Here is a 24,092-nt window from a genome sequence, read left to right on the forward strand (position 1 = left end):
TGCACAGTTCACATAAAGACACTACTGAAAAAATAGAAAATAAATAACAAAACAAAACATAGCAGCCAAGAATGTACCAGGTTACTTGGGTCACTGCTTTTTTTCTACCTGCCACCATCCATAGAACCTTCAAGTGACACCACTGGTCCTCTATCCCCTCTTGAAAGCTCTATCATAAAACATCTCACCTGACTTCCCCCCCATCTTCCCTTCAATATTCTTCCTCTCTCCCTGGTCTCTTTTCCCACTAGAGACTCACAGCAGCGGAAGGATGAGGAGCCCATGGAGGGTGAAAGAAATGGGGGAAAACAAGGACCCTCTAGCTTGCTTTGAAACTAAAGAAATGTGATGCTTGTGGCTCTAACCAGTCTTTGGTTCGTGTCCTCTGTCTCCATGCTGACGGCATCCAGTGTGCTGTTATTTTTAGCTGGTGCTTGGCCCAGCCTGCTGACTCCTGACCATGGGTGCTGCTGAAGTGACATCAGTGACAGCAGGTAGACCAGCAAGCGTCTTTGCCATGGTCAGCCTTTTCCTATCTCCTGTTTCACTACTGTTAAGAAACGGTCCTTCCTCACTGAACCAAATGCCAGCAGCCAGAGCTTCAGCCCTCAGGCCTCCATTCTCTGTCCATGGAAGGACCTGAGAACTGTAGGCTCAGATGTAAAATCATGTGTTGTGATGAAGTTGCCACCCACTGATTAAACTTTCCCTCGAGGGAGTCTGCATCCAACATATAGGTTGGACTATGCTTCCTTAAATAATATATTTCACGCCATGTATCAAGTAAAAATTCTGGAAATAGCAGTTTCTTTCCTCAAAATTCTTTAAAAATCATTTAAAAATTAATTATTCCATTAATGGTACATATATATGGATACAAGAAGTTCATTCTATACATGTTTACAATGAGGAATTCTCGAGTCAGGATACTTAACATTTCCAACTTCATAAAAAAGTCTAAGAACAGAATTATTTTTTTAAAACAAATAATAATAAATGTACATTTACCTGGAACAAAGCTTCCCTGGACCACCTCCTTGTATGCCCACCAGCCTTCATGGATTTTTGGTGAATTCTGTTGAGCTAAAGAAAAAGCAAAAGAGAGGAGAGAATAAGATGATAGTTCAGAAGTACTGTATCCTAGATGGCCCAACAGGAAGGGTAAATGTCTATGAAATAACCTGCTCCTACCCCCAAACTGCACTATATCAATAATACTCCTTCTCTCTTTTCTTCAAATATTTTATTAACATCTAAATATATCTTTATAGATTTTCATAAAAAGTACTCAAAATTTTAGTGAAAATGAAAAAGACAGTAATTTAAGTCCCCTGCTATTTCTCTTGACCGTTCTCTTCTCCCTTTCCCTACACATACACACACATGCAAACACACACGTGCATGCACACACATGCACACACACACAATACCCTATTGGACCAGAGGGTCAGAGGTGGACTGCATCCTACTACCAGGCAAGAACCCTGAATGTGCATAGAAACCCTGAGTTTGCAGAGATTGGGAGTTTGTTGAAGGAGCCAAGCTAGAAGGCTACAGAGTAAAACATTCAGCTTTCCTCAAGTCCCAAGAAAACAAAAACAAGAATATAAATAACCATGGGAGAAAGGGTGGAAGACTCAAGATATTGGAAAATATTATAGGGATCTGTGAGGTCATACTAACATGACCTCCGAATAATCTTTGAAGTTATAACAGGTGGCAGGTGAATTGGGAAAATTAAACTTTCCCAATTTTCTATCTATCTATTTATCTATCTATCTATCTATCTTCTATCTATCTAATATACATGTGCATATATTCAGATATACATATATATATATATATATATATATATATATATATATATATATTCTCCAAAATATAGGTGGTGACACATGAACTTATGTTTATCCCTTTATTTATTAAAATGCATTCATATTTCATTTCTCAGTCACCTTGGTATAAACTAAGGTAGATTCAATCATACCTGCAATTTAGCTTGTAGACAGTAAATGCTAAACTTATGATTTCATTTTCTTCTTTAAATCATTTCTTTGCAGCCTCCCACTTCACAGCCATGGTTGGAACACTCAACATTCTGCGTTAGAAGGCAATGGGTTGAACACAGGACTTTGTATGGAGAGAGGATTTGCTCAATTGCTTCAGGTTGCAAATGAGCTAGTGTTGCTGAGCTCCAGGGGTCTTTCCATAGCGTACAGTAGAGATTTTTTTCTGTGTATGACAATAAGACCTCTGCAGTTTGTAGCTCTGTGGTTGAACCACACTTTCTGGATAAGTTTGAGTAAAAGAGAAATCTACTCTTTCTGGAATTGTCAGTGGGGTTAGGGGACTTCAGAAACAAAAAGAAGAGGGACAAGAAACCTACTTAATGACCTGGGATGCTATCATCATTCAAGATGTGCAGCACAAATCTATGGAATAGATACATGAAAGTACATTGAGTCTCCCAGTGCTCTGTCCTCCCACCTGCTGTGGATAGAGTTCAGGTGTTTCTATTGCCCTTCAGGAAGACCCTGAAGACAGCTAAGTTGAAAGCTGGTGCACCTGCTCTGGGGCAGCTGGCCAAGGTGGGAAGTGACCTTACAACAGAGCTTGGAAAGATTCTGTCCAGCCAGGAAGCCCAGTGGAAGCTTCAACAGAACCTTTTTGAATTTATAGCAACAGGGAAAGACAAGGAGATTTGATATCAGTCAGCAGCAGCCCTTCAAGCCTGACAAAGTGGAGAAAGCAGATCAAAAGTTGCATGGTTGCAGAGCTCACCAGGTCGGTGAATAAAGGACCTTTGTCTTGGTTAGAGAGAAATGGGTTAGACCTCAGCAAGGGTTCAGATTTTTCTCTGGGTCTTGGCACTACATGATCCACCCTCTCTTTCCACAACAGTTCATTGGAGGGTCATTGCCATCAGAGCAAGAGGAGATCCCCGAAGGCTCAGAATTAGAAATACATGACATCAGAAGTTACATAATTCACTCATACCAACTGACCATTTTATGAAATCCTTTGTAATACTTGTGTCGTGGCATCCCCTCCTCCGCAGAAAATCGTAACTAAGTTTCTCCAGAAATCTTCACCACAATTGATTTTAGGACTATCAGCAAAAAAGGCTCTACAAAAGAATTCAATTAGGTAAACTTCCTATTTTACTATTGCTCTATTTTACTTGGTCACTGATCTGGAAGTTATCAGTACTCCAGATGCTGACCGCACTTTTACTAGTTTTTCACAAACATTTATCCAGTATAGTAGTTTGTAGAAGTGTGTTTGCATATGCAAATTGTGATTAAAAAAAAAAGTCATATCCTTTAACAAGGCCTCTGGCCTTCAGCTGGAGCTTCACAAAGATGTCTACATTTCTAAGAGAAGTTACTAATTGGGCTCCATGGTAACAGCTGGTAGGGGGAAGGGAAAAGGGAGAGAAGAAGCTCTCCCCTTCTCAGGTGTTGTCCTTGAAGGGTTAACTTGCCCAAAACAGGAAAGAAAAAGCTGCTTTTGTGTGAACTTCTGCAGACTGTGAACTTCTGAGCCCCTCTCCTTACATGCTGGTTATAAATTTCTGAAACTACCTGAACTCAGGGTTGAGAGGATTAATTGATTACAGCAAAAGCTGTACCCTCTGAACCTGGCTGCAGCCAAATAAAACTGTTTCCTGCTCTCTTCAGCACCCTGCCTCGTCTGTCCCCTACAACACTTGACCCAAACTAAATATAATTCACAGACAGTACAATCTACAACCCGCCCCCCTCCAAAAAAAGAAACCATCAAAACTAAACTTTGATATCTCAGTAAACTTGAAAGTTATAGAGCAGGTCCACAGTCTGGCAAAGATATACTTTTTAACAACCTAAAAGACTGAACTTTGACCATCACTTTGCTTCAGAGATTAACCAGGACTGGTTTTCCTTATCACAGACAGGAACTTCTGAGTTTTATCAAAATTCATCAACTTGTATCCAAACTGGACTATTGCCTGTCATTGAACAATTCAAATAATGAACACAGTTTTCTTTCTAGATTCTCAGAGCCAGTTAAGGAAGCCACCTTCTCTTGCATATATTTCATTATTCAAATAAGGATCCACTCAGAACTAAAACATCTTTGTTTTATATAAGACTATTACCATATTGCTTCAAAATTTTTATTCTATTTTTTGCGGTGCTAGGGATTGAGCCCAGGGATGCGTGACACTGAGTTACATCCCAAATCCTTCTGTGTTTTAGTCAGCTTTTTCACTGCTGTGACTAAAAGATCTGACCAGAACAAGTTTGGGAGAGAAAAGTTATTTTGAGGGCATATGTTTTCAGAGGTCTTAGTCCATAGAAGACCAGCTCTATTCTTTGGGGCTTTTAGGTAAGACAGAACATCATGGTGGAAGAGAGTGGCAGAGGGAACAAGCTCACACGATGATCAGAAAGCAAAGAGAGACTCCACTCTCCAGATACAAAATATATACCACATAGCCATACCCCCAGTGAACTACTTCCTCCAGCCACACCCCACCTGCCTTCAGTTACCACTCAGTTAATCCCATTAGAGATTAATTCACTTATTAGGTTAAGGCTAGAACCCAATCAATCATTTCTCCTCCAAACCTTCTTGCCTTGTCTCACATGTGAGCTTTTTTTTTGGGGGGGGGAGGCGGGGGGCACCACATCTACACCATAACAAATTTTTATATTTTATTATGAGACAGAGTCTTGCTAAGTTGCCCAGGCTAAACTTCAATGTGCAATCTCGCCTCAGCCTCCCCAGTAGCTGGAATTACAGTAGTGTGCCCCTGCACCCAGTGCCCAACTTTTTATTTACAGTGTTTACAAACATCATTTCAAAAACTTAACAGGTTGGGGATATAACTCAGTAGTAGAGCCCTTATCTAGCCAAGCAGAAGGCCCTGGGTTCAATTCCCAGCACCAAAAAATTTTAAAAAATAAATAAATAAAGGAAAAATAAAAGAAATGCAATTTATAATAATACACATTTCACTGTGTAAAAGCTTGAATATAACAATTTAGAATAAAGATTAGCAAATTAGTGCCTCCTAGCCAAATATGGCCACTGTCTATTTTTGTATGACCCAAGAGGTAAGAATAATTTCAAATCTTTTAAATGGTTAAAAGAAATCAAAGAATAATATTATCTTGTGACTTGGGAAAATTATACTAAATTCAAATTTTAGTATCTATAAATAAAGTGTGGTTGGCATATAGTTTCGTCTATTTGTTTATATATTTTCTATGTGTGCCTTCCCATAAGAAGGAAAAAGTTGAATAGTTGTAACAGGGATTGTTTGGAGCCCAGAGTCTAAAATGTTTCCTCTATGATTACTAACAAAAATTGACTGCTAATTTAAATATGTAATTTAAAAAATAAAGCAAATCAATATAATGAACATAATGCTTCGACTGTGATATAGAGCAGGAATACAGAGAACAAAATTTAAAATAAAATATTGTATATTTCAACATATAAATGGGCACCAGGCATAAGCAAACAAAGTGAAGTTAGAGGCTTGGTGGAAACATTATATCCTATTGATTATATTGTAGACTACAGAATCCATGAGGAAAACTGCTCCGAGTGGTGTGATTTTTCCAAAATAGTGAACAACTCCTTTCAAAGTTCAGAAAAAAATTAAATACCACCTTCCCTTGATTTGCACAATATTTGCACTGCTGAAGAAGTTATATTAAGATTTTTGTAAGAGATGCTGTGTGCTCAAATGCAAAATAAGGTTTGTAAGTTCAGATAAGTAAAATGGGTTTTCACACACTTGAATGTCTGCTGGGACATGGGATAATTTCTCACTGTTTAAAACTGTTTAATATATCTCAGAGCGTATAGCATTCTCGCTCCCCTTTGGTCATAGCTAATTGCAACCTATTTCATTAGAACTATCTCGAGAACCCTTGTTAATTTCCAAAATATTTGCCCAGGAACAGTGACACCCCTGTTGACAGCTGTGAACCTTTGGGACTCTTTAGAGCACTATGCACATCATCCTGATGAGTTAGAGCGAAACAGTGGGTTGAACACTCAGCAGAGGATGGAGTTTTATCTAAATAGGTGAAAGATGAATCTAAAGATGCTCTAAATTGTAGCATTGTTTTGAGTACATTTACCACCCCATTAAAAACTTAATTATTTTTCCTATTCTTCTGTCATTTGACAATATCCTTTAAAAAAAAAAATACTGTTTCTACACAGGTAAAAAAGTGGAAGCAAAAACTATTTCCCATCAAGATGGCCAAAAGGGAACACTAACTCTAATAAAATCCTGAGTAAAATGAGCAGGTTTTCAGAGTTCTAGGTGCACTCACATTTGCTCTTTTCCACTTGCATACCCACCCTGCAAAGAATGTATACTATCTGACTAAAAATCAATATAAGAGACAACATTTAAAAGGAAGGAGAAAAAGCCACCTCTGGATAACTAAGAGTGCTGCAAGTGCCCAAATGTCGCTGAAAACTTCAGCTTTATCTAGGCAGTTAGTTGCAAGACATTTTACTCCCTCATCATCTCTGATCATTGCTTCTTCCGCTTTCTCACCCATTCAGAAGCAGAATCATGGGTGCTTTTAGAAGGGTGACGAGACAATCAGACCATCTGAGCAATGACTACTATAAAGGCCGAAACTCAAAACTCCTGTTAGCTTTCTTTGACATGTATTGTGAAGGACCAAGCTCCCTCTCCAAACATCAATGGCCTAAGTTGAGCCCAGCTGATGCCTGTCAATTACAGACTATGACAGCGGCAGGCTGGAGTTGAAGAGAATGATGATGTTTTATATAATATGTTTTCAGATGCCCCTAGATGCCCAGTCTAGATTCCCCCTGTTTGGCAGTTTAGAAAAACAGAATGGTACATTTAAAAGGTACCTCATTTAAAGTTCTGCCACAGTGCTACAAGAAGCTGCGTCCAGACAGAGCACCTACAGAAATGCTGGATTCCAATTCTAATGCCTCTTTCCAGGTCCTCCGCGGTAACCTTGTTGTTGAGAGTGAGTGGAGAGCTGATTGGGAATTCCTCAAGAGCACACAAGTGAAGAGAGAGCAGCCGGAGCTTCCAGGGTGTTCTCTGATTCTCTGCTTATAGATTGGAATTTCTATACTTAACCTGCAACCAGCCCCTGAGAAAAATCCACATGTCTAATCAAAAAAATAAATAAATAAATAAATGGTGTTGACAATAAATGCTGTCATCACTGCCAGATGAGGAGATATACTCAGCAAGAGAAAGCAGTTCAATTTTATTCTCTCTCTCTGTCTTCATATTTTAGTTGTGGCAGTCGAGAAACTTAGACTCTCAGGACTTTGAAAGAGGTGTCTCATTTTAACTGCTTTTGGTACAGATGAGGAAACTGGACCACAAAGAAGGGAAGTCACTTACAAAAGAACGGGTTCTTAGAAGAGGGCTCAGCAAACTTTTCCTAAAAAGGACCAGATAGTAAATATTTCAGGTTTTGAAGACCATGCTATCTTTGTCCCAACTGCTCAACTTTGTCATTGTAGTAGAAAAGCACCATATGGGATATGCAAACAGATGCATGTGGCTCTGAGCCAATACAATTTTATTTACAAAAACAGACAGAAGGCTGACTTTACCCTGCAGGCCATAGTTTTGTGACTCTTGTCTTAGAACTGGAAAGGGATTCTGTCATCTAGTTCTGCTTCTTATTCAGATGTTTAGAAGTGAGCTACTTTAGTGAGAAAATCAGAACTAATTTTGATATAAAAGCACTTATAATTACATGTTTATAATATTTGATCAATATGCATTGCAGGAAGTATGCATTTGGATCAGCTAGTCATGAAATTGGTCACCACACCCTATGCCACATTCAATATGTCCCCCTTCCCACCCCAATTCCATTGTGCTAAGCTACCAAAGGTGGAAGGGTCTCTTAGCAAAAAGGAGTGTCCCAAAGCAGTCAAAAAGGACCTGAATATGTTTCTGTATGACTCTGAGGAACCTCACTTGTTTCCACAGACAAAATAATTGTATTTTCACATGTGAATGCTTTTACATCATTGTGAAATTAACTTCTACAACTCCCTTCTATTTAAATAGAGTTTTTTTTTCCAATCCCTATTATGAGTTGCAATACAGAGTAAGCAACTTCGCTAATTTAGGATCAGAGAAAACACGACTGCAAAATACGTCCATGTGGAAATTATAGTGATCTCTTGAAAAATATTCCAAATTCAAAAGCAACACCTGTGGGTACACAGGTGAGGTGGGAAAGAGAATGGTTCAAGAGGAAGAATAGAGGAGCCCTCACAAAAGGATCAGAGGCAGAAGAGAGATGGCTTAAGAAAACTCCACCATCAGTCCAAGCACGCCGAACCCTAAGCGTGCACACTGCAAAAATGAGCTTTGAGCTCTGGGTGGGTACAACTATACGGGTGCTGGATGATGCATGATTAGGAAAGACGGATCCGAATCTATGGGAGGGACATTTAGAGTACCTGCTATCATGGTGATTACTTGCTTTTAATGTGATAGGAGGAACCTGAAAAGTTGTTTCCCTAAGAAACTGCTTTTCTTTGCCTGAGGAGGTAACTCAGAGGAGGAAATGCTCGATCTACTGACTGGGAGAACACCAGATGTTGGAATGCAAAAAAACAAAAAGGTCCTTCCAGACTTGAATGCATGATGCAAAGTACCACATCCCCCAGGACATCACTGTTTTCCCTTTAATGGCCAATTCTGCCTCCTAAGTGGGAAGCAGAAGTGTGGAGAGATCACCATAGGACACACGCATGACTGCCCGGGTGCACTGCAGGATACCACTGGACCAACAGGGGTAACGTCCTCCCTCAAGCGCTTGACTTGAAGCTACTGGTGGGCCTTTCCTTTTCTCTGCGCACCCCCAGTATTAGGTGTTATTCTGCATTTTAGCGTTTACAGAGAGTTTCACATTTTATCTGTTCCTCTGTCATTCTTCCACACTGAATGTGCCTCATTATTTATGCAAGGCTTAGTATATAATAGGTGCTTAGTAAAAGGTGAATGCTTGTTAAATGTTGTAGTGAAGACCATTACACAAATTTGGAGTCTGGCTCACACAAACCCTGGGAGGTTTTAGGGTATATCCAAAGACTTGTTGGTGTGATGCCTGTATTGGTGGTCAGTGGGAATCGGGACAGAAATGTTTTCAAGTTGGTTGACAGATGGGAAAGCCCCAGGAGCTGACACCCTGCCTGGGTACATCAAAGCCGTGGCAAAGCCAGTTTTATTTTGCAAAATGTGTTTCATTTCAAAGCAAGGGGGATGGTGAAGGCCATACATGAACCTGATTACATCGCCGCCATTCTTTCCTTTTCTTGAATTGGTGAGACAAGGATCAAACTCATTTCTGTCTTTCCATCCTTTGTGACCTCCAACCCCACTTACCATAAGAGCTAACCAGAACATCAAGGTTTGAGATAACTGGGTGACAAAGTAACTGCTCCCAGCAGAGAAGACGGGCATGACCTAGAATCACTTCTCACGTTGGACAAGACTCAGGCAAGCTGATGTCAAGGCTATATTTGAATCAGGAGATGAGGAAAGAGAAGCCTGCATCATCTTTACCTTTTTAGGCTTAGCATGAGATCATGGTTAAAAGAGTCCACGGTAACTGGCTTTGAAAATCAACAAGAGGACTTGCCTCAATATGGCTGATTTTTTTAGCTTGATATTCTAAAATTTCTGCAAATTTGAATACATCACACTTTCCAATCTCCTTTCTCACGGTTTTACAAAATTTGTCCTACCTGGTGTCCCCACAGACACCATGTTTATTACTTTCTTACTCGTGCACGGACCCCTCCCCACTTTTTTCTGGAATTCCCTCTTTTTCTACTGCTCCTGGACTCGGTTTACTCATTTCTCAAGGCCTCCTCAATTCCCATTCCTTTGGCGAAACCTCTACTAATCATTCCACGTCTGCTGTAATCCCTCACTTTCCTCAATCCCACTGGCTACTCTCAGGGCTTCGACATTTATTGAGTACTTAAGATGTTCAGGAAACATCCTAAATGTTGAGGATACCAAGGAAGTTCTTGTTTCCTAAGAAGTTCCTGGAGGGAGACAGGAAAAAGCAAACAACTGGATTAACATATGAGGAGGATATCAAGAAGGTATTCTGCAGCGTAAGAGGGCGAAGCAATAGAGTGAGAGAAAGATGCAAAAAAAAAAAAAAAAAAATGATGGTCTTTGAGACTGTGACTCAACTAAAGGTTTAAATGACAAAAAAAATCTGGCCTTGTGAAGATCAGCAGTGACAGTATTTCAGGTCACTTCAAGGATTCTAAGTGGGTGAGAAGAAGCTTGGCTTTTTCTAGAAAGATAAAAGTAGAAATTACTGGTAAGCCATAAAAGATGCAGCGGGAGAGAGCCCCAGGCAAGGCCTAACGGTGTGGGTAGCATCCAGGGAGGAGATCATGGGGGCTTGAGCTTGGTGGTGCTGGTGAGGACACAACACAGCACGTTCTGCAAGAAGAGGGAGCAAGACTTGCTCTTGAACTGGAGCAAGGAAACGAAGGAATGCACATCCAGGGTAACTCTTACCTTTTTTGGACTCAGGGACTAATGCTAATAGTTGTTATGGAAACCTGGGAGACTCGGGAGGTGTGGCTTTGGAGCCCACAGTGGAGTCCAGAATGCCATTTGAGATGGCAGCCAGCACTGTCAGCAATGTTGAGCAGGCAAGTGGGTGTGAAGAGAGTTCTGAGGAGAGGTCAAGAGGAGACTTACCTCTATGGCTCTATGACACTCAGGTGATAGTTAAAGTCATGGGTTTGAAAGAGGTCACCAAAGAGAATGTGAAAATTCATAAAGACCCAAAAAGACTCTGAAGAGAGTTCTGGCATGTTCAGTATTTAGAGGTTGACTAGAGGAGGAAAGGCACAAAATGAGATTGAGGGAAAGAACCAGTAAGAATGGAGAAAGAAAAGGGCAGGAAAGAGAAGAGTTGCTAGGCACCATTCCAGGTATCTTCTCTTCTCTCTCCCTTATCTGTGTGTGTGTGTGTGTGTGTGTGTGTGTGTGTGTGTGTGTGTGTGTGTCTGTACGCACATGCACACACATTTTATTTTAGACTAGTTTTGTATTCATAAAAAATTAGAAAGACAGTAAAGAGTTCCCATACATTCCATACCCAGGCTCCCCTGTTCCTAACACCCTATGTTATTATGGCACATTTGTCACAAATAATGCTTCAGTATTGATATATTATTATTATCTAAGGTTCAGATTTCATTTCTGTTTCCTATATTTTTAACCTAAAGTCCTTTGTCGGCTCCAGGAACCCAGGCTGGATCCCATGTTAGGCTGAGTTGGCATGTCCCCTTAGTCCCCTTATGGCTGCAATGATATCGTCACATATTTTTATTTGCTTTTCTTCCTACTAGCTTGTCTCCCCGACTAAATTAAAACTATTTCAAGTGTAAATGTTATGCCTCGTCTCCCACAATACAACACATATAATGGGTGCACCAGTGTAGAAGAAATATTTGTTTAATAACCCTAGGAAGGGGAGCAGGACCTGCAAAGCTCCGTTTAGAAAAGGTCCACAAGTCTTAGACCAATGCCCACCCTTCAGAAAACTCTCCACTTTTCCCCAAATTAATTTTCATGATAAAGAGTCCTTAGAACTTAGGAGCATTGGAACTCAACAATAACATTAGTAGAATGTAAAGGAAAATGGACAGAAGGATTGTCTCTAATCTACTTAATTGTACTAGTGGAGCTGTAATTATGTCGTCTTCTTTCAGTAAACATCACTTCTTACGCTGTTTTCCCATTCTTATTTTTAATGTGCACATAAAAGTCCTGTTAGCAGAGATGCTATAATATACCAATTACTCTTTTCCTATTGACCATTCAGTTGTTCAAATACCATAATTAACTTTTTTAAGTCTACAGCTTCCCCATTTCTGAACCTCCCTTTAAAACTCTGATGCCAAAGTAATCATCAGGGGACATAAGTATATATGTTAAATAATTTTGTAAAAAAAAAAAAGTACTAGTAGAGACTGGGGTTGTAGCTCAGTGGTAGAGCACTTCCCTTACATGTGTGAGGCACTGGGTTTGATCCTCACTACCACATAAAAATAAATAAATAAAATAAAGATATTGTGTCCATCTACAACTAATATATATATATTTTTTAATGTTCTGGCAATCTGCATTGCCAACAAATGGAAGTGATTATTTTTGGAAGGAAAATCTGGGATTCCATCAAGACTAATAAATAATAATAGAATGATGCAAATCCATTTAAAAATATTTTTTGGCTTCCACCAAACAAGTAACTGATCAAGAAGTATTGCTACTCTAATGAATGAATCTCTACTACCACAAGTTCATGAGATGAACATTTCATCAATCAAGGAGCATTTCACATTCCATTTTTTTTTAACTATTATTTATCGTCTTGGAATCAGGTCAAGGTATATTTTCTATAAATATTATAGCTCAATTGTGTAGTAGAATATACTCATGTTTTTAAACAAGTGAATGAAACTTCTCACCCCGGAGTTCAAGGCCATGCCCAGGTTCACCCAGCTTCCCATAAACTGCAACAATAAGGAAAATGTGTATGTGGGCCATATTCAAAATACTACAATCAATCCATTTTAAAGTTACAATTGGAAAGAAACTGTTGATAATTCCTAAAATCAATCGATGATCAATCTCATGTCACACAAAACTTTCAATTACAGTCAGTGGCTCTCAAGGAGGATAAAATCCCCTGCATCTCTTTTAAGTTTGAATTCAGCAAGGCTAAGTCAAATGTGAAGAAAGAAATCAAGCAGAATCATCGGTGGTCTGTTTTGAGAGGCAGGATGAAATAATGCAAAATATCTTCTGGAGTTGAATTTCAAAGTTCCTAGTAATCGTTTCACTCTGGGCAAATTATTTCATCTTTCAAAGGTGACATTAAAAGAAACAAAGATTAAAAAAAAAAAAAGAAACAAAGTTTTTTTTTTTTTCAAAAGCCTGAACCCTTCAGTGTCCTTATCTGAATATTGGAAATTAGTACCTTGAAGGACTGTCAAAGGACTGAATGTGTGAATGTGTATATGACAACAATTTGTGCCCAAGAAATAGCATGCATCATCATCATCGCTGCTTGGAAATGGTGGTGGTATTGGAGCTGGCAAAGCCAGGGGCAGAAAGGGAACCTGGAAAGAGGAAAAACGGTAGAAAGTCACTCAGAAAAAGAAATCAGAAACTGTGGCGCCATTTTACTTGAATCTGGGTGACATTTAAGGAAACTCATGGCCTGAAGTAGCACGGACTTCTTCATTCTGCCCTCTACAGGCTGAGCCAACTCGTGGCAGGAAAGGAGCCCTGGCCAGCCAAGGGAGAGTGCTGGGGCCTCCAAAGACACTGGTGACTTTGTGAGTCCAGGTAGTCACGGAGGAAACTGGGAACAGAACCGGAGACTGGAAGCAGGAAATCCACCGCTTCAGCGAACACATGCAGGGAACCTGTGCTCTGCAGGGACAAAGCCCAGAGAAAGCAGACAGTGTGACCTGTTGGGATCACCCAGGCATGGTGGAGCACGAGGCCAGGGGCAAACCAGAAGAAAAGGTCAGGGTGGTTTCATTCATTTGCAGTCTCATATGCCATCAGCCGGACCTCGTTTTGTTCTTTGTTCCAGTTCTGATCCAGCCAGTGTTGGCTGAGCAGGTGGCACATGGCAGGTGCTGTCACGTGCTTAGGAGTGGGGAAGCCAGTGAATGGCAGGCATCTCTGGACTGTCCAGGGAAGCCAAACTAACACTCCATTCTACAAATAACTAAGATCCAAGGGAAATCTGGAACTTGCATTATCTGGAGAGTCGTCACTAGAAAAGCTTGATCACCCTACCTGTCCCAGCTAATACTTGACTGAGGATAGCTCACATGCCTAACTCCCTCACCTGGATTCCCCACTACATAGCATATCACTATTGTCCAGGACATCATTATCACAATTGTCTTAGCCTGTGTAGCAAATGCAGTGCTATTGCATTCCCCCAATATACATCTCTCTCTTCTTCCTTGAAAAGAGAAGGCCTGGTTTTTAGTACTTCTCAGAAGACTTATCAGAAGAAAACGTACCTTTCCCTTTCTCCTTTGTAGCTAGATTTCGACATATGACTAAGTTCTGGCCAATGAGATGTGAGGAAAACATGTGAGGTTTCCAGAAAGTGTTAAAGAGAAATGCTATGCCTTTCTTCACCCCTTCCAGTGAGTTGCTGGGATAGAGATGTGATATCTGGACCTCAAATAACCATATTGAACCATGAAGCAAAGACCATATTCCTAGCCACAAGATAAAAAGGGCTGGGAACTCCGTTCTGCCTGTATTTACAGGAAATAAATAAAGCTCCATCTTATTTAGAATTATCTGTCACTCATAGTTGATGTCTGACTGACACCTACTCAGTACCCCCGGAGTTAAGCCAATGATTCTGCTTCTGCTGTAGTTATAACTTTTTTCCCTATAACTTTACATTTTCTGTACCACAGACCCTAGAGTCAGATCTTCAGTAATAAAGTAATTACTTCAATGGGCAATTACAGCCATGTGCCCACTGGCCTCCTGGTCCCCCCCTTGTTCTCTGCTGATGTTTTCACACCTCCCCAGCTGTGAAGAGTCCTCTGCTAAAGCAGCATTCTGCTCCTCTCATTGTCTCTTATGCACAAAGCCACGTCCGTACTTGTGGACCATGTTTCCAGTCTCTCCACAGTAGCCCTTAAGTGGTTCCTTGTGGGTTAAAGTGATGCCCAAGTCACCTCATGAGACCTTCCATCACCTGTATGGTGGGGTTAATTTGACTGCTTTCAAACCCCAGCTGGGGCCTGGGGATGTAGCTCTGCTGCAAGGTAGAGCCCTTTGTGTGCAAGACCCTGGGTTCGATCCCTAGCACCACCTTCTTTTTAATTTTTCAAATGCTGTTATTAGTGCACTAGAGTTATACATAACAGTTGGGTTCAGTTTGACAGAATCATGCATGGAATTTAATCTGCTATATTCCGGTCCCTGGTGCCTCATCTTTCCCTTCCCTCCTCCCTTCCTTTGCTCTACTGGTTATTTATTTATTTATTTATTTTAAAAAAAATGACAGTGGAATGCATTACAATTCTTATTACACCTATACAGCACAATTTTTCTTTTCTCTGTTTATATATAAAGTATGTTGACACCCAATTCAAGTCTTCATACATATACTTTGGATAGTGATGTCCATCACATTCCACCACCCTTGCTAATCCCCTGCCCCCTCCCTTTCCCTGCCACCCCTCTTTCCTATCTAGAATTCATATTCCTCCCATGTGCCCCCTCCCTACACTGCCATGAGTCAGCCTCCTTATACTAGAGAAAACATTCAGCATTTGTTTTTGGGGGATTGGCTAACTTCACTTAGCATTATCTTCTCCAACACCATCCATTTACCTGTAAATTCCATGCCATTTATTTTTTTAATGGGCCCGGCACCACCTTGTTCTCCCTGCTCTCATAACCCATGTTTTTGCTTCATCATATGTTATTTTCTTAAATGATGTCTTCTCGGATTTGCCCTCCTACCAGAGAAGGTGTCTAATAAATGTACGAATTCAAGTAAATCGAGACCTTTGCTTCTCACTGACTCACCCTGTATCCTGCTCAGACTGAACCACCTGCTCTTGTTTAGGTGCCCCTACTACTCAGACTACTTATTTTTCCTAGGATATCATCTGACTCATCATATATTGAAAGTAAAACTGATTCTTCAGGTATTAGCTTGAAGATCCTTAAAATCTTCCGTGAACCCTATACCTGGAAAAAAATGTTCACCATCCTGGAAATGTCTTTCCATTGTGTGTGTGTGTGTGTGTGTGTGTGTGTGTGTGTGTGTGTGATTTTTATTTCAACCCCATTTGACCTGATTCAACTGAATCAAAAAAGTCTTTGGAACATCCTCATTGTATTTGGATACTTATTCTTGGTTTTTGTCCTGAAGAGGTCCAGAGTTCAATGAGAAAGAAAGAGATGTTCTTTAACATATTTGAGGTGAATGTTTGTACAGTACGTACGTTGAGATAATACGGGTACTGATAATGCTATGATAGGTCAACTCAAATCTCATGGCTCTATGAAAGTTGATTTTTCACACACGTTAAGTCCCAAACTCTTTCTGGATGGGTGTGCAGATCTCAAGTGACCTGGCTCCTTCCACCTGTGGCCCTGCTACCAGACACATGACTTCCAAGTCTACCTGGTGGTGTACCTCCAGCCAGAACAGGAAAGGGCTTGGGGGAGCTTTCATGAACTGTTTTCCTGCCATCAACCTAGAAAATGCCACAGGTTACTTCCCGTCACTCGATTGGTTAGAACTTCTTCTCATGAAGGTAGCTCAGTGTAAGGAGGACAGGGAAATACAGTCCATCTGCAGGCTACACAGTGCCATTTGACCAGGTAGAACCGACAGGAGACTTGTAGAATCCCTCATATCCCATGGTGACACTTGAAGGAATCTGAAAGCTTTGAATTCCTCTCAGATGGATAATGAAGAAGAGGAAGTCAGTTTTGGAGAACAGGGCCATATACCTTCTAATTTGCCTAGGATATTCTCTCTCTCTCTCTCTCTCTCTCTCTCTCTCTCTCTCTCTATATATATATATATATATATATATATATATATATATATATATATTTTGTTCTTGGTACTAGGGATTGAACCCAGAGGTGTTCTACCACTGAGCTATATTCCCAGCTCTTTTTAGTTTTTATTTTGAGGCAGGGTCTTGCTAAGTTGCCTGGAACTTGGGATTCTCCTATCTCAGCCTCCTGAGCCACGGGGATTACAGGTGTGCACCACCATGCCTAGCCCCCGTTTATACTTCTTGTTCCAGTTTAATTATAAATAGGGTCCACTTTTGTGCTCAAAGGTGTCCCAGCTCAGAGGATAAATTATATGAGCATGCCTACACACAAGCTGTCTGCTGCAAGTAGCTTTAGCCATTTTGCAGAAACTGTCTCCAGGGCAATTAGATCCATATCACATCACCCATATGTTGACCCACATTTTGTACTGTGTGTGTGTGTGTGTTGTGGAACCTGACCCAAGAAGAGGTGCCTTCTCCCCTGACCTGCTCTCCTCATCATCACTTGCCAGTCAATAAGTCAATAAAACCTATCCAGTTATCTAAACAAAAGACTAGAAACCTGATGGTACAGATATCTTTCCTTGTATTTTTTTTCTGGTACTGGGGATTGAACTCAGGGGCACTCAACCACCAAGCCACATCCCAGCCCTATTTTGTATTTTATTTAGAGACAGGTTTCACTGAGTTGCTTAGCACCTCGCCATTTGCTGAGGCTGGCTTGGAACTCATGATCCTCCTGCCTCAGCCTCCTGAGCCACTGGGATTACAGGCATGGGCCACTGTACCCAGCCTTTTCCTTGTATTGATGAAAAGAGGTAAATATCAGGAATAAGCTTCCTAGAGGTATTAAAGGCCAGGTGGAGTATGTGTCTGGAGTTCTTCTGCTTCTGAGCAACATTTCTCTAGTAGTAAATATGTGACATGACGCCTCGTGCTTTCTTCAACTCCTCTGTTACACAGTGTGATGAGCTGTATTATAGATACTGGATACAAGGAATTAGCATAGAAAGAAGTTATTGAATTCTATTAGATTTTCTTCTCATTACAGGCCAGTGTGTTCAGCAAAATGAAAACAGGACATACAACTATCAATGAGGAGGAAGCCCTGAAGTCCTGTTTTCTACCCTCTACAGGGTCTCACTGAGTTGCTTAGCACCTTGCCATTGCTGAGGCTGGCTTTGAACTTGCCATCCTCCTGCCTCAGCCTCCAGAGCTGCTGGGATTACAGGCATGCACCATTGCGCCTGGCTCAAGTCCAGCTTTTTCTAATAGCACATATTAGTACCTAAGAGTACTAATTCCAACCAGGAAATCAGGAACGACTAGACTTCTCTAACTGCCTTGTGGAAAAGGGATCCTGGAACAGAACATGCTTTCTCTCTGGGAACCCAGGGTGGAAGAATAGCACTTGGCAAGTTCCAGAGTTGAACTTATGGAAAACAGCGTTGACCCTTCCACCGTCTACCTCAAGACTCCGTGATGTATCTTCAGTGCCTACTCTCTTGAAAATCAGATAATTATGAACAAAGGAGAGAATCAACAGGAGCCTGCTATCTTTGAGACCCCCATCCAAAAGTTAAGCTCTAAAGAAACAAAGGCAAGTGTACTTTATGATGACCATTTTTTTTTTTTTTTCTCAAGCAGAGGTGTTTTCAAATTTTGGGGAATGCCAAGAACATCCTATTTCTGTCCTCAATGTTACACATAGGCATGTGATTCTAAAACCAAGAAATGAAAAGAAAGAAACAGCCCTTTACACGCAAATGTAATTTTATCACACGAGTGAGGCAGATGCCATTCCTGACAGTACGGCACTCCTGACTTTCAGAAAAAAAAATCACCAGGCAGAGAAGTGGAAAAATACACGGAGGATTATGTAGAGCTCAGTCAATAAAATGCTTTCCTCATCCTGGACAGATTTCTCTGGACCATATTTTGTTTAAAAAGTAAGCAAATGCTCTTTCATCATTAGGTTAATGCTTTGCGATTCTACAAATCCGCTTCCTCGGGAACATCCAGGAGCATGTAATCACGAATTCAAAAGGTAGGCAAAAACGGACCCAGAAAAAGTTCTGCATCCTGCTGATGCAAATGCCATGCTCTCATTTTCAAGGTCAAAGAGACAGGATTGGAGAACTGACCAGAATACAGACCTCACCTGTGTTTTGATGTCATTAGAGTTCTATGGTGCTAACTGGAGTGGTGCTGAACTTGGTGAAGGCATCATCTCTGGGGCCAGGGTGGGTGGAACTTGCTTTGGATTTGAAGATATTCTTAGCAGCCAAGAGAAGACATAATCTAACATTTAAATAGTTTCTGCAGCCAGGCCTGGTGACACATGCCTGTCATCCTGTGACTTAGGAGGCTGAGGCAGGAGGATCACAAGTTCTAGGACAGCCTCAACAGTGTAGTGAGACGCTACCTCAGCAACTTGGGAAGACCTATCTCAAAAATTAACAAATAAATAAAAAAGAAGATTTTATAGATCAGCACTGTTCCAAGCATTTTTACATATATTTAATCAATAAACTCACATCACCCATTTTACAGGACAGGCAACTGTTCAAGATGCTAAATAATTTGGTTAGGGTCTTGTTCACAGTAAACTGGTAGAGCTGAGACTTGTACTTAGGTAGCCTGGCTCCCAAATCTGACCACTATGCCTATTTCTGCTCAAGATTCGGAGGATAAATACAAGGTTTTCTTCAGAGAATTGCAATTTAGAAAGATTGGGGAAGTATATCAAATCCCAGAGAATTCAAAAAGATTTCAAGAAGATACTAAGAAGTCAACAAACTAGAGAAATAGAGTTAAACAAAGAAAAAGAAAAAGAAGACTAACAATTGACTGGGGCATGTCTGACTATTTCCAGTGTAAAGTGGAAGTCCAGATGGACACCCAGAGAAAAGAGATCATTGCCTTCCATAGTCACGGTCCTTCTCTTGCCAGGCCATAGAAACACATCTCTTTAGAGTACCAGAGAGACATGACTAACTGAAGCTATCCTGAATCTGTGGCTAATTCCTCAGGATAACATTTTAGAAGTGGGATTATTTGGTCAAAGTTGGAAAGTAACTTAAAACAGTGGGAATTCCCATTATAATCAGAAATAGGACAATTAGGATGAAAACAACTAAGGTAAAAGCCACCACTTACTCATGACTTTTAGATGACAGGCCCTCTTCCAGACACTTCTAACAGATTATTTCATGCAGCCAAAACTAATTTGAAAATCAACCACAAAGTAGAAAATGTGGGTGGATATTGAGATTCAGAAACTCTATGTAACATGTCCAAAGGCATATGATATTATTTGGCCAATAATGCCCAAGCTTAATGCTAAAGAAGCTTAATGCTAAAGTTCATTCTACCTATACTTCCTGGCAGCTTGAAAACTGTGATAGAGGGAAGATTGGAAATAATAACCATAACTATTCAAGAGAAGTGGAAAAACACATGTTTGTCAAGTGACATATGTAAATTCCATAGTAACTAAGAAAAAAAAAGTCCACAGATAAATGAAAAACTTAATCCAGTAGTTTAAAATGGTGAAAGAACAAGAAAGACAGAGATAGAGAGGTGGGGAAGCGCAAGAAAAATCATATAGATAGAAAATAAGATGGAAAAAATAAATCCCAGTATGTTTATTGGTCATCATTACAAATGTAAACGTAAACAGATTAAACTCAACTTTTATGATATATAGACTTTCACACTGGGTTTTTAAAAATTACATATTACAATCTGTAATATTGTAGAGCTATGCCTAAAATAAAATGGCACAAATAGATTGGAAATAAATATTGGGGACAACCTAAATAGTCTTCAGTATAGACACAGATGAGGTAATTGTCAGATTCACACACAGAAATGTGAGAAAGTAGTCAAAATGAATTGATTAGATAAGTGAGGTTATTTCTCGGTGGTAAGATGGTGAAGTAAAGTTAATTTTCTAACCCTTATTTTTCTGTTTTCCAACATTTTTTTTTGCAACATGCATTTATTTTAATGATTAGGATAAAAATGTTATTCAAGTTTTTAAAAGGTAAAACTTCCCCCTGTGGCCTACACCAGGGAGACAGATCTCAGTGAATACCCTAATAATGTCTGTTCTCTGTGGTAAAATAATGAGTTCCCCCAGCAGTAATATTTAATATTCAGTCCTCTATATGGGAGCAAGAGAGCCCACAGGACACTAATGGTCCCTGAGTTAATTCTCCAGCTTCTGTACCTTGACCACTATGCTGCTGGCTAAACAGCTCCCCCTCCCCCCACCCAATTCTTTACTCATTTTGACTCATGCACAAAAGATACATGTCAAATCAGAACTCACCTCAAGGGTGATTTTTAACAAGGGAAGCCTGGAGTGTCACTTTAAGCCCAAAGCTCAGGAAACTCCATCATACTTTGGACTCAATTTCACTTTGCTACTGTAGATGACAATGGGCATGACTGTGGGGACCCTCATTGTATACGCTAGCATTCAGTTTACCAGGAAATCCCAAATAGTTAGGAATCCAAAGGCCAACCCTGTGATGCAAGATCTTCCTAACAGGACCTCAGCTGCACAGTGAACTGTGTCCTGGAAGAACCTGCTCTCTGCACACTTACGAGCCTCCTGGGCCAGGTGGGGAATGGGACAAACACTACCTGTGAAAGGTGAATGTTGTCCATGCCCCTTGTACCCTCTCATGCTTCTAAAAGACTGCACAGGTTTATACCCACTGACCATGCCAACCTTTCTCTGTGGTAGAGATTAATTCAAACAGCCTCTGTCTCTTCTTCTGTCTCTAACTCTCTTGTCTGTCCATCTCTGTTTCTTTATCTGTATTGCTCTTTGCATGTTTGCATCTGTCTCTGGTGGTTTTTTTTTTTCTCAGTATCTCTCTGTCTCTGTCTCTCTCTCTGCACAGCATCCCTTTCTCTTATTCACTGAATTAAAAAAAAAATGGAGAGGGGAGGGAGAGGAACTAATACAGCACTCATTTTTTCTGGTCGTATATTTGTTACTTCACATGCTTTATTTAAATCAAGACACCCTTGATCAAAGGGGAGGAAACTGAGACTCACAGAGGGTTTGGTCTAATGGTGGTCTACTCACAGATGATGGGAGATGGCTTTTGATGGGGAGCCCCTGTGGTTTTCCTCTGCACTAGCATTCTTCTTGGACACATTTGCACAGGGCACTTTCTGTGTGATGTGAGGGCTATTCTTCCTGATCTGTGGGCTGGGAAACTCATGGCCTAAGATGTGAGCTGACAGGTCTAAAGACAGCAGGCAAACAGCTCATTGTCCCTCCCACCCCCCCGCCCCAACCATGGCTCTCATTTTAACTGCCTTCAAACTGATTTTTAGTCCTAAAACAATATAAAGGTCAGGGGGCTTCTAATGTCCAAGACCCAAAATTCATCACCCACTCCTTGCTTCTGAATTTGCTTTTTCCTTAGCTTCTGCAATATGATATTGCATTCAAATTCTTTCTGCTTGGTATCTTTTTTTTTTTAAGTGACACTAAAGTGCAGGTAGTATTAAAGATAACATTGAAGATAAAAGTAATTTGAAAGGTAAAATATGGGAGTGTGTATTTATTCACATGCACAATATGTCAGGGAATCAAATAAGAGACCATAGTTGAGAAAAGCAAGCATCCCAGAGTTGAGCACACAGTAGCTGCTAAATATATCCTTACTGTATTAACCCGTTCTCAGTTCTAGATAATACAGTCCCTATCTCAACACACCTTTCACCCCGGCCAACTGGAAAAGTGCCTCCTACAGAGGCCATTTGTTTCCTTGCCCGCCTCAGTAGGTGCCATCTGAGCTATCCCTCCCTTTTTCACAAATGCTCTTACAACCTGCTGAAATCGCCAGCAACCCAGGGAAGGCCATCTTTGCTCCTGGGGGCTGGAACAACTGCTCCTCTCTGCAGGGTTCGAAGGCTTTCCTCCACCCGTCAATGTATCCCGTACTTTTCAGTGAATACTTTATAATTGTCCTTTTAAACTATTACTTCACTTTCTTATTGCTATTTTGCTCTTCCTTTGTCATTGTCCCTTCAAGAGAGTAAAGTTTAGCTTTGTGTCTTTACTGTGTCCTCAAACAGTAGAAGTATTTAAATTATTAATATTTTAAGTGTATGAGACAAACACTCCAAGTGCTGCTGACTTCTATGAGACTGATGGCGGGGAAAGGGAGATAACTAAATTTTTCTGAGCATCTCTTGTGCCTCCAATGCTTTACATGCATGTGTCCCCTAATTCTCACCATAGATTAATTTGGTAGGTTGAATCTCATTTACATATGAGGAAACTGAAGTTCAAAATTACTCGATCCGGGTTATTTGTCTGAAAAGTAGGGAAGCTGGGGTCTAAAACCAAGATTCAGCTCTTGGTTGGTATATTTATGACATGTGAACATCTATACCACACATTAATTAAAAAGAATGAACAGCTGCTACCTGAAAGAACACAGGTGAGTCTCAGAGTAATTGTTGAGTGAAAAAAGCTGAGAGCACATATTTTGCACAATGTTCTATCTATCTATCTATCTATCTATCTATCCATCCATCCATCCATCCATCCATCTGTCTGTCTATTTATCTGTCTGTCTATCTTTGTACACGAACTGGCAATGGTTATAAAAAGAAAGATTTGTTTTTGCCTCTGTATCAGGGTTTAAATAAGAGGTGTCCCCCAAAAGATTGTGTGTGAGAAAATGCAAGAATTTTCAGAGGCCAAATGAAATTAGATTATGAGAGGGGTGATCTAATCAGTGAATTAATTCACCGATATGGATTAACTGGGTGGTAACTATAGGCAAGTAGGGTATGGCTGGAGGAAGTAAGTCAGAGGGGGCATGACTTTGGGGTTAATATTTTGTCCCTGGGGAGCAGAGCTCTCTTTCTGTGCTTCCTGGATGCTATGTCCTGAGCTTCTTTCCTCCTCTGGGCCCTTCTGCCAGGATGTTCTGCCTCATCTTGGGCCTAGAGCTATAGAGTCGGCCAACCACGGACTGAACCTCCAAAACCGTGAGCCACAGCAACACTTTCCCCTCTACATTTTTCCTGTCAGGGGTTTTTGTCACAGCAAAGCACAGCTGACTAAAACAGTCTGCTGGTGGGAGTGGTAAGTTAGTACTGGTCCTGGAAGGGGTCAGGACAAAACTGATGGAATGCTGATTAAGTTCTCTGTTTTGATCTGGGTGGTGGTTACCTGGGTTTATACATATCTAAACCTTGGTCAGTCTGTACAATGGAGGCCTGTGTATTTAAAATGTTAATCTCAAGGAAAAGCATTTAATCAATCAATCAGTACTTCTTCCAATGAGGACAGCGTGGCAAATGAAAATCTAATTGAAACAACACCAGTTTCCTGTGTAAGAATTTATGTGATCTCTCCCTTTTATAATTAAGGCCCCAGGAAACATTTGTCTCCTTTGACAAGATTCCCT

General features: G+C 40.5%; 1 protein-coding gene across 1 annotated transcript in view; it reads right to left on the reverse strand.

The window, feature by feature from the left end:
• The window catches only part of Ca10 (carbonic anhydrase 10), a 473,335-nt gene that overhangs the window by 396,958 nt on the left and 52,285 nt on the right, over positions 1-24,092 (reverse strand). Inside the window, exon 2 of the mRNA XM_076871139.1 lies at positions 1,009-1,083. Within this exon, the coding sequence (XP_076727254.1) occupies positions 1,009-1,083 (75 nt within the window). The remainder of the gene's footprint in view (positions 1-1,008; positions 1,084-24,092) is intronic.

Source organism: Callospermophilus lateralis, chromosome 11 (assembly GCF_048772815.1).
Source record: "Callospermophilus lateralis isolate mCalLat2 chromosome 11, mCalLat2.hap1, whole genome shotgun sequence".
In the NCBI taxonomy this organism is placed as follows: Eukaryota; Metazoa; Chordata; class Mammalia; order Rodentia; family Sciuridae; genus Callospermophilus; species Callospermophilus lateralis.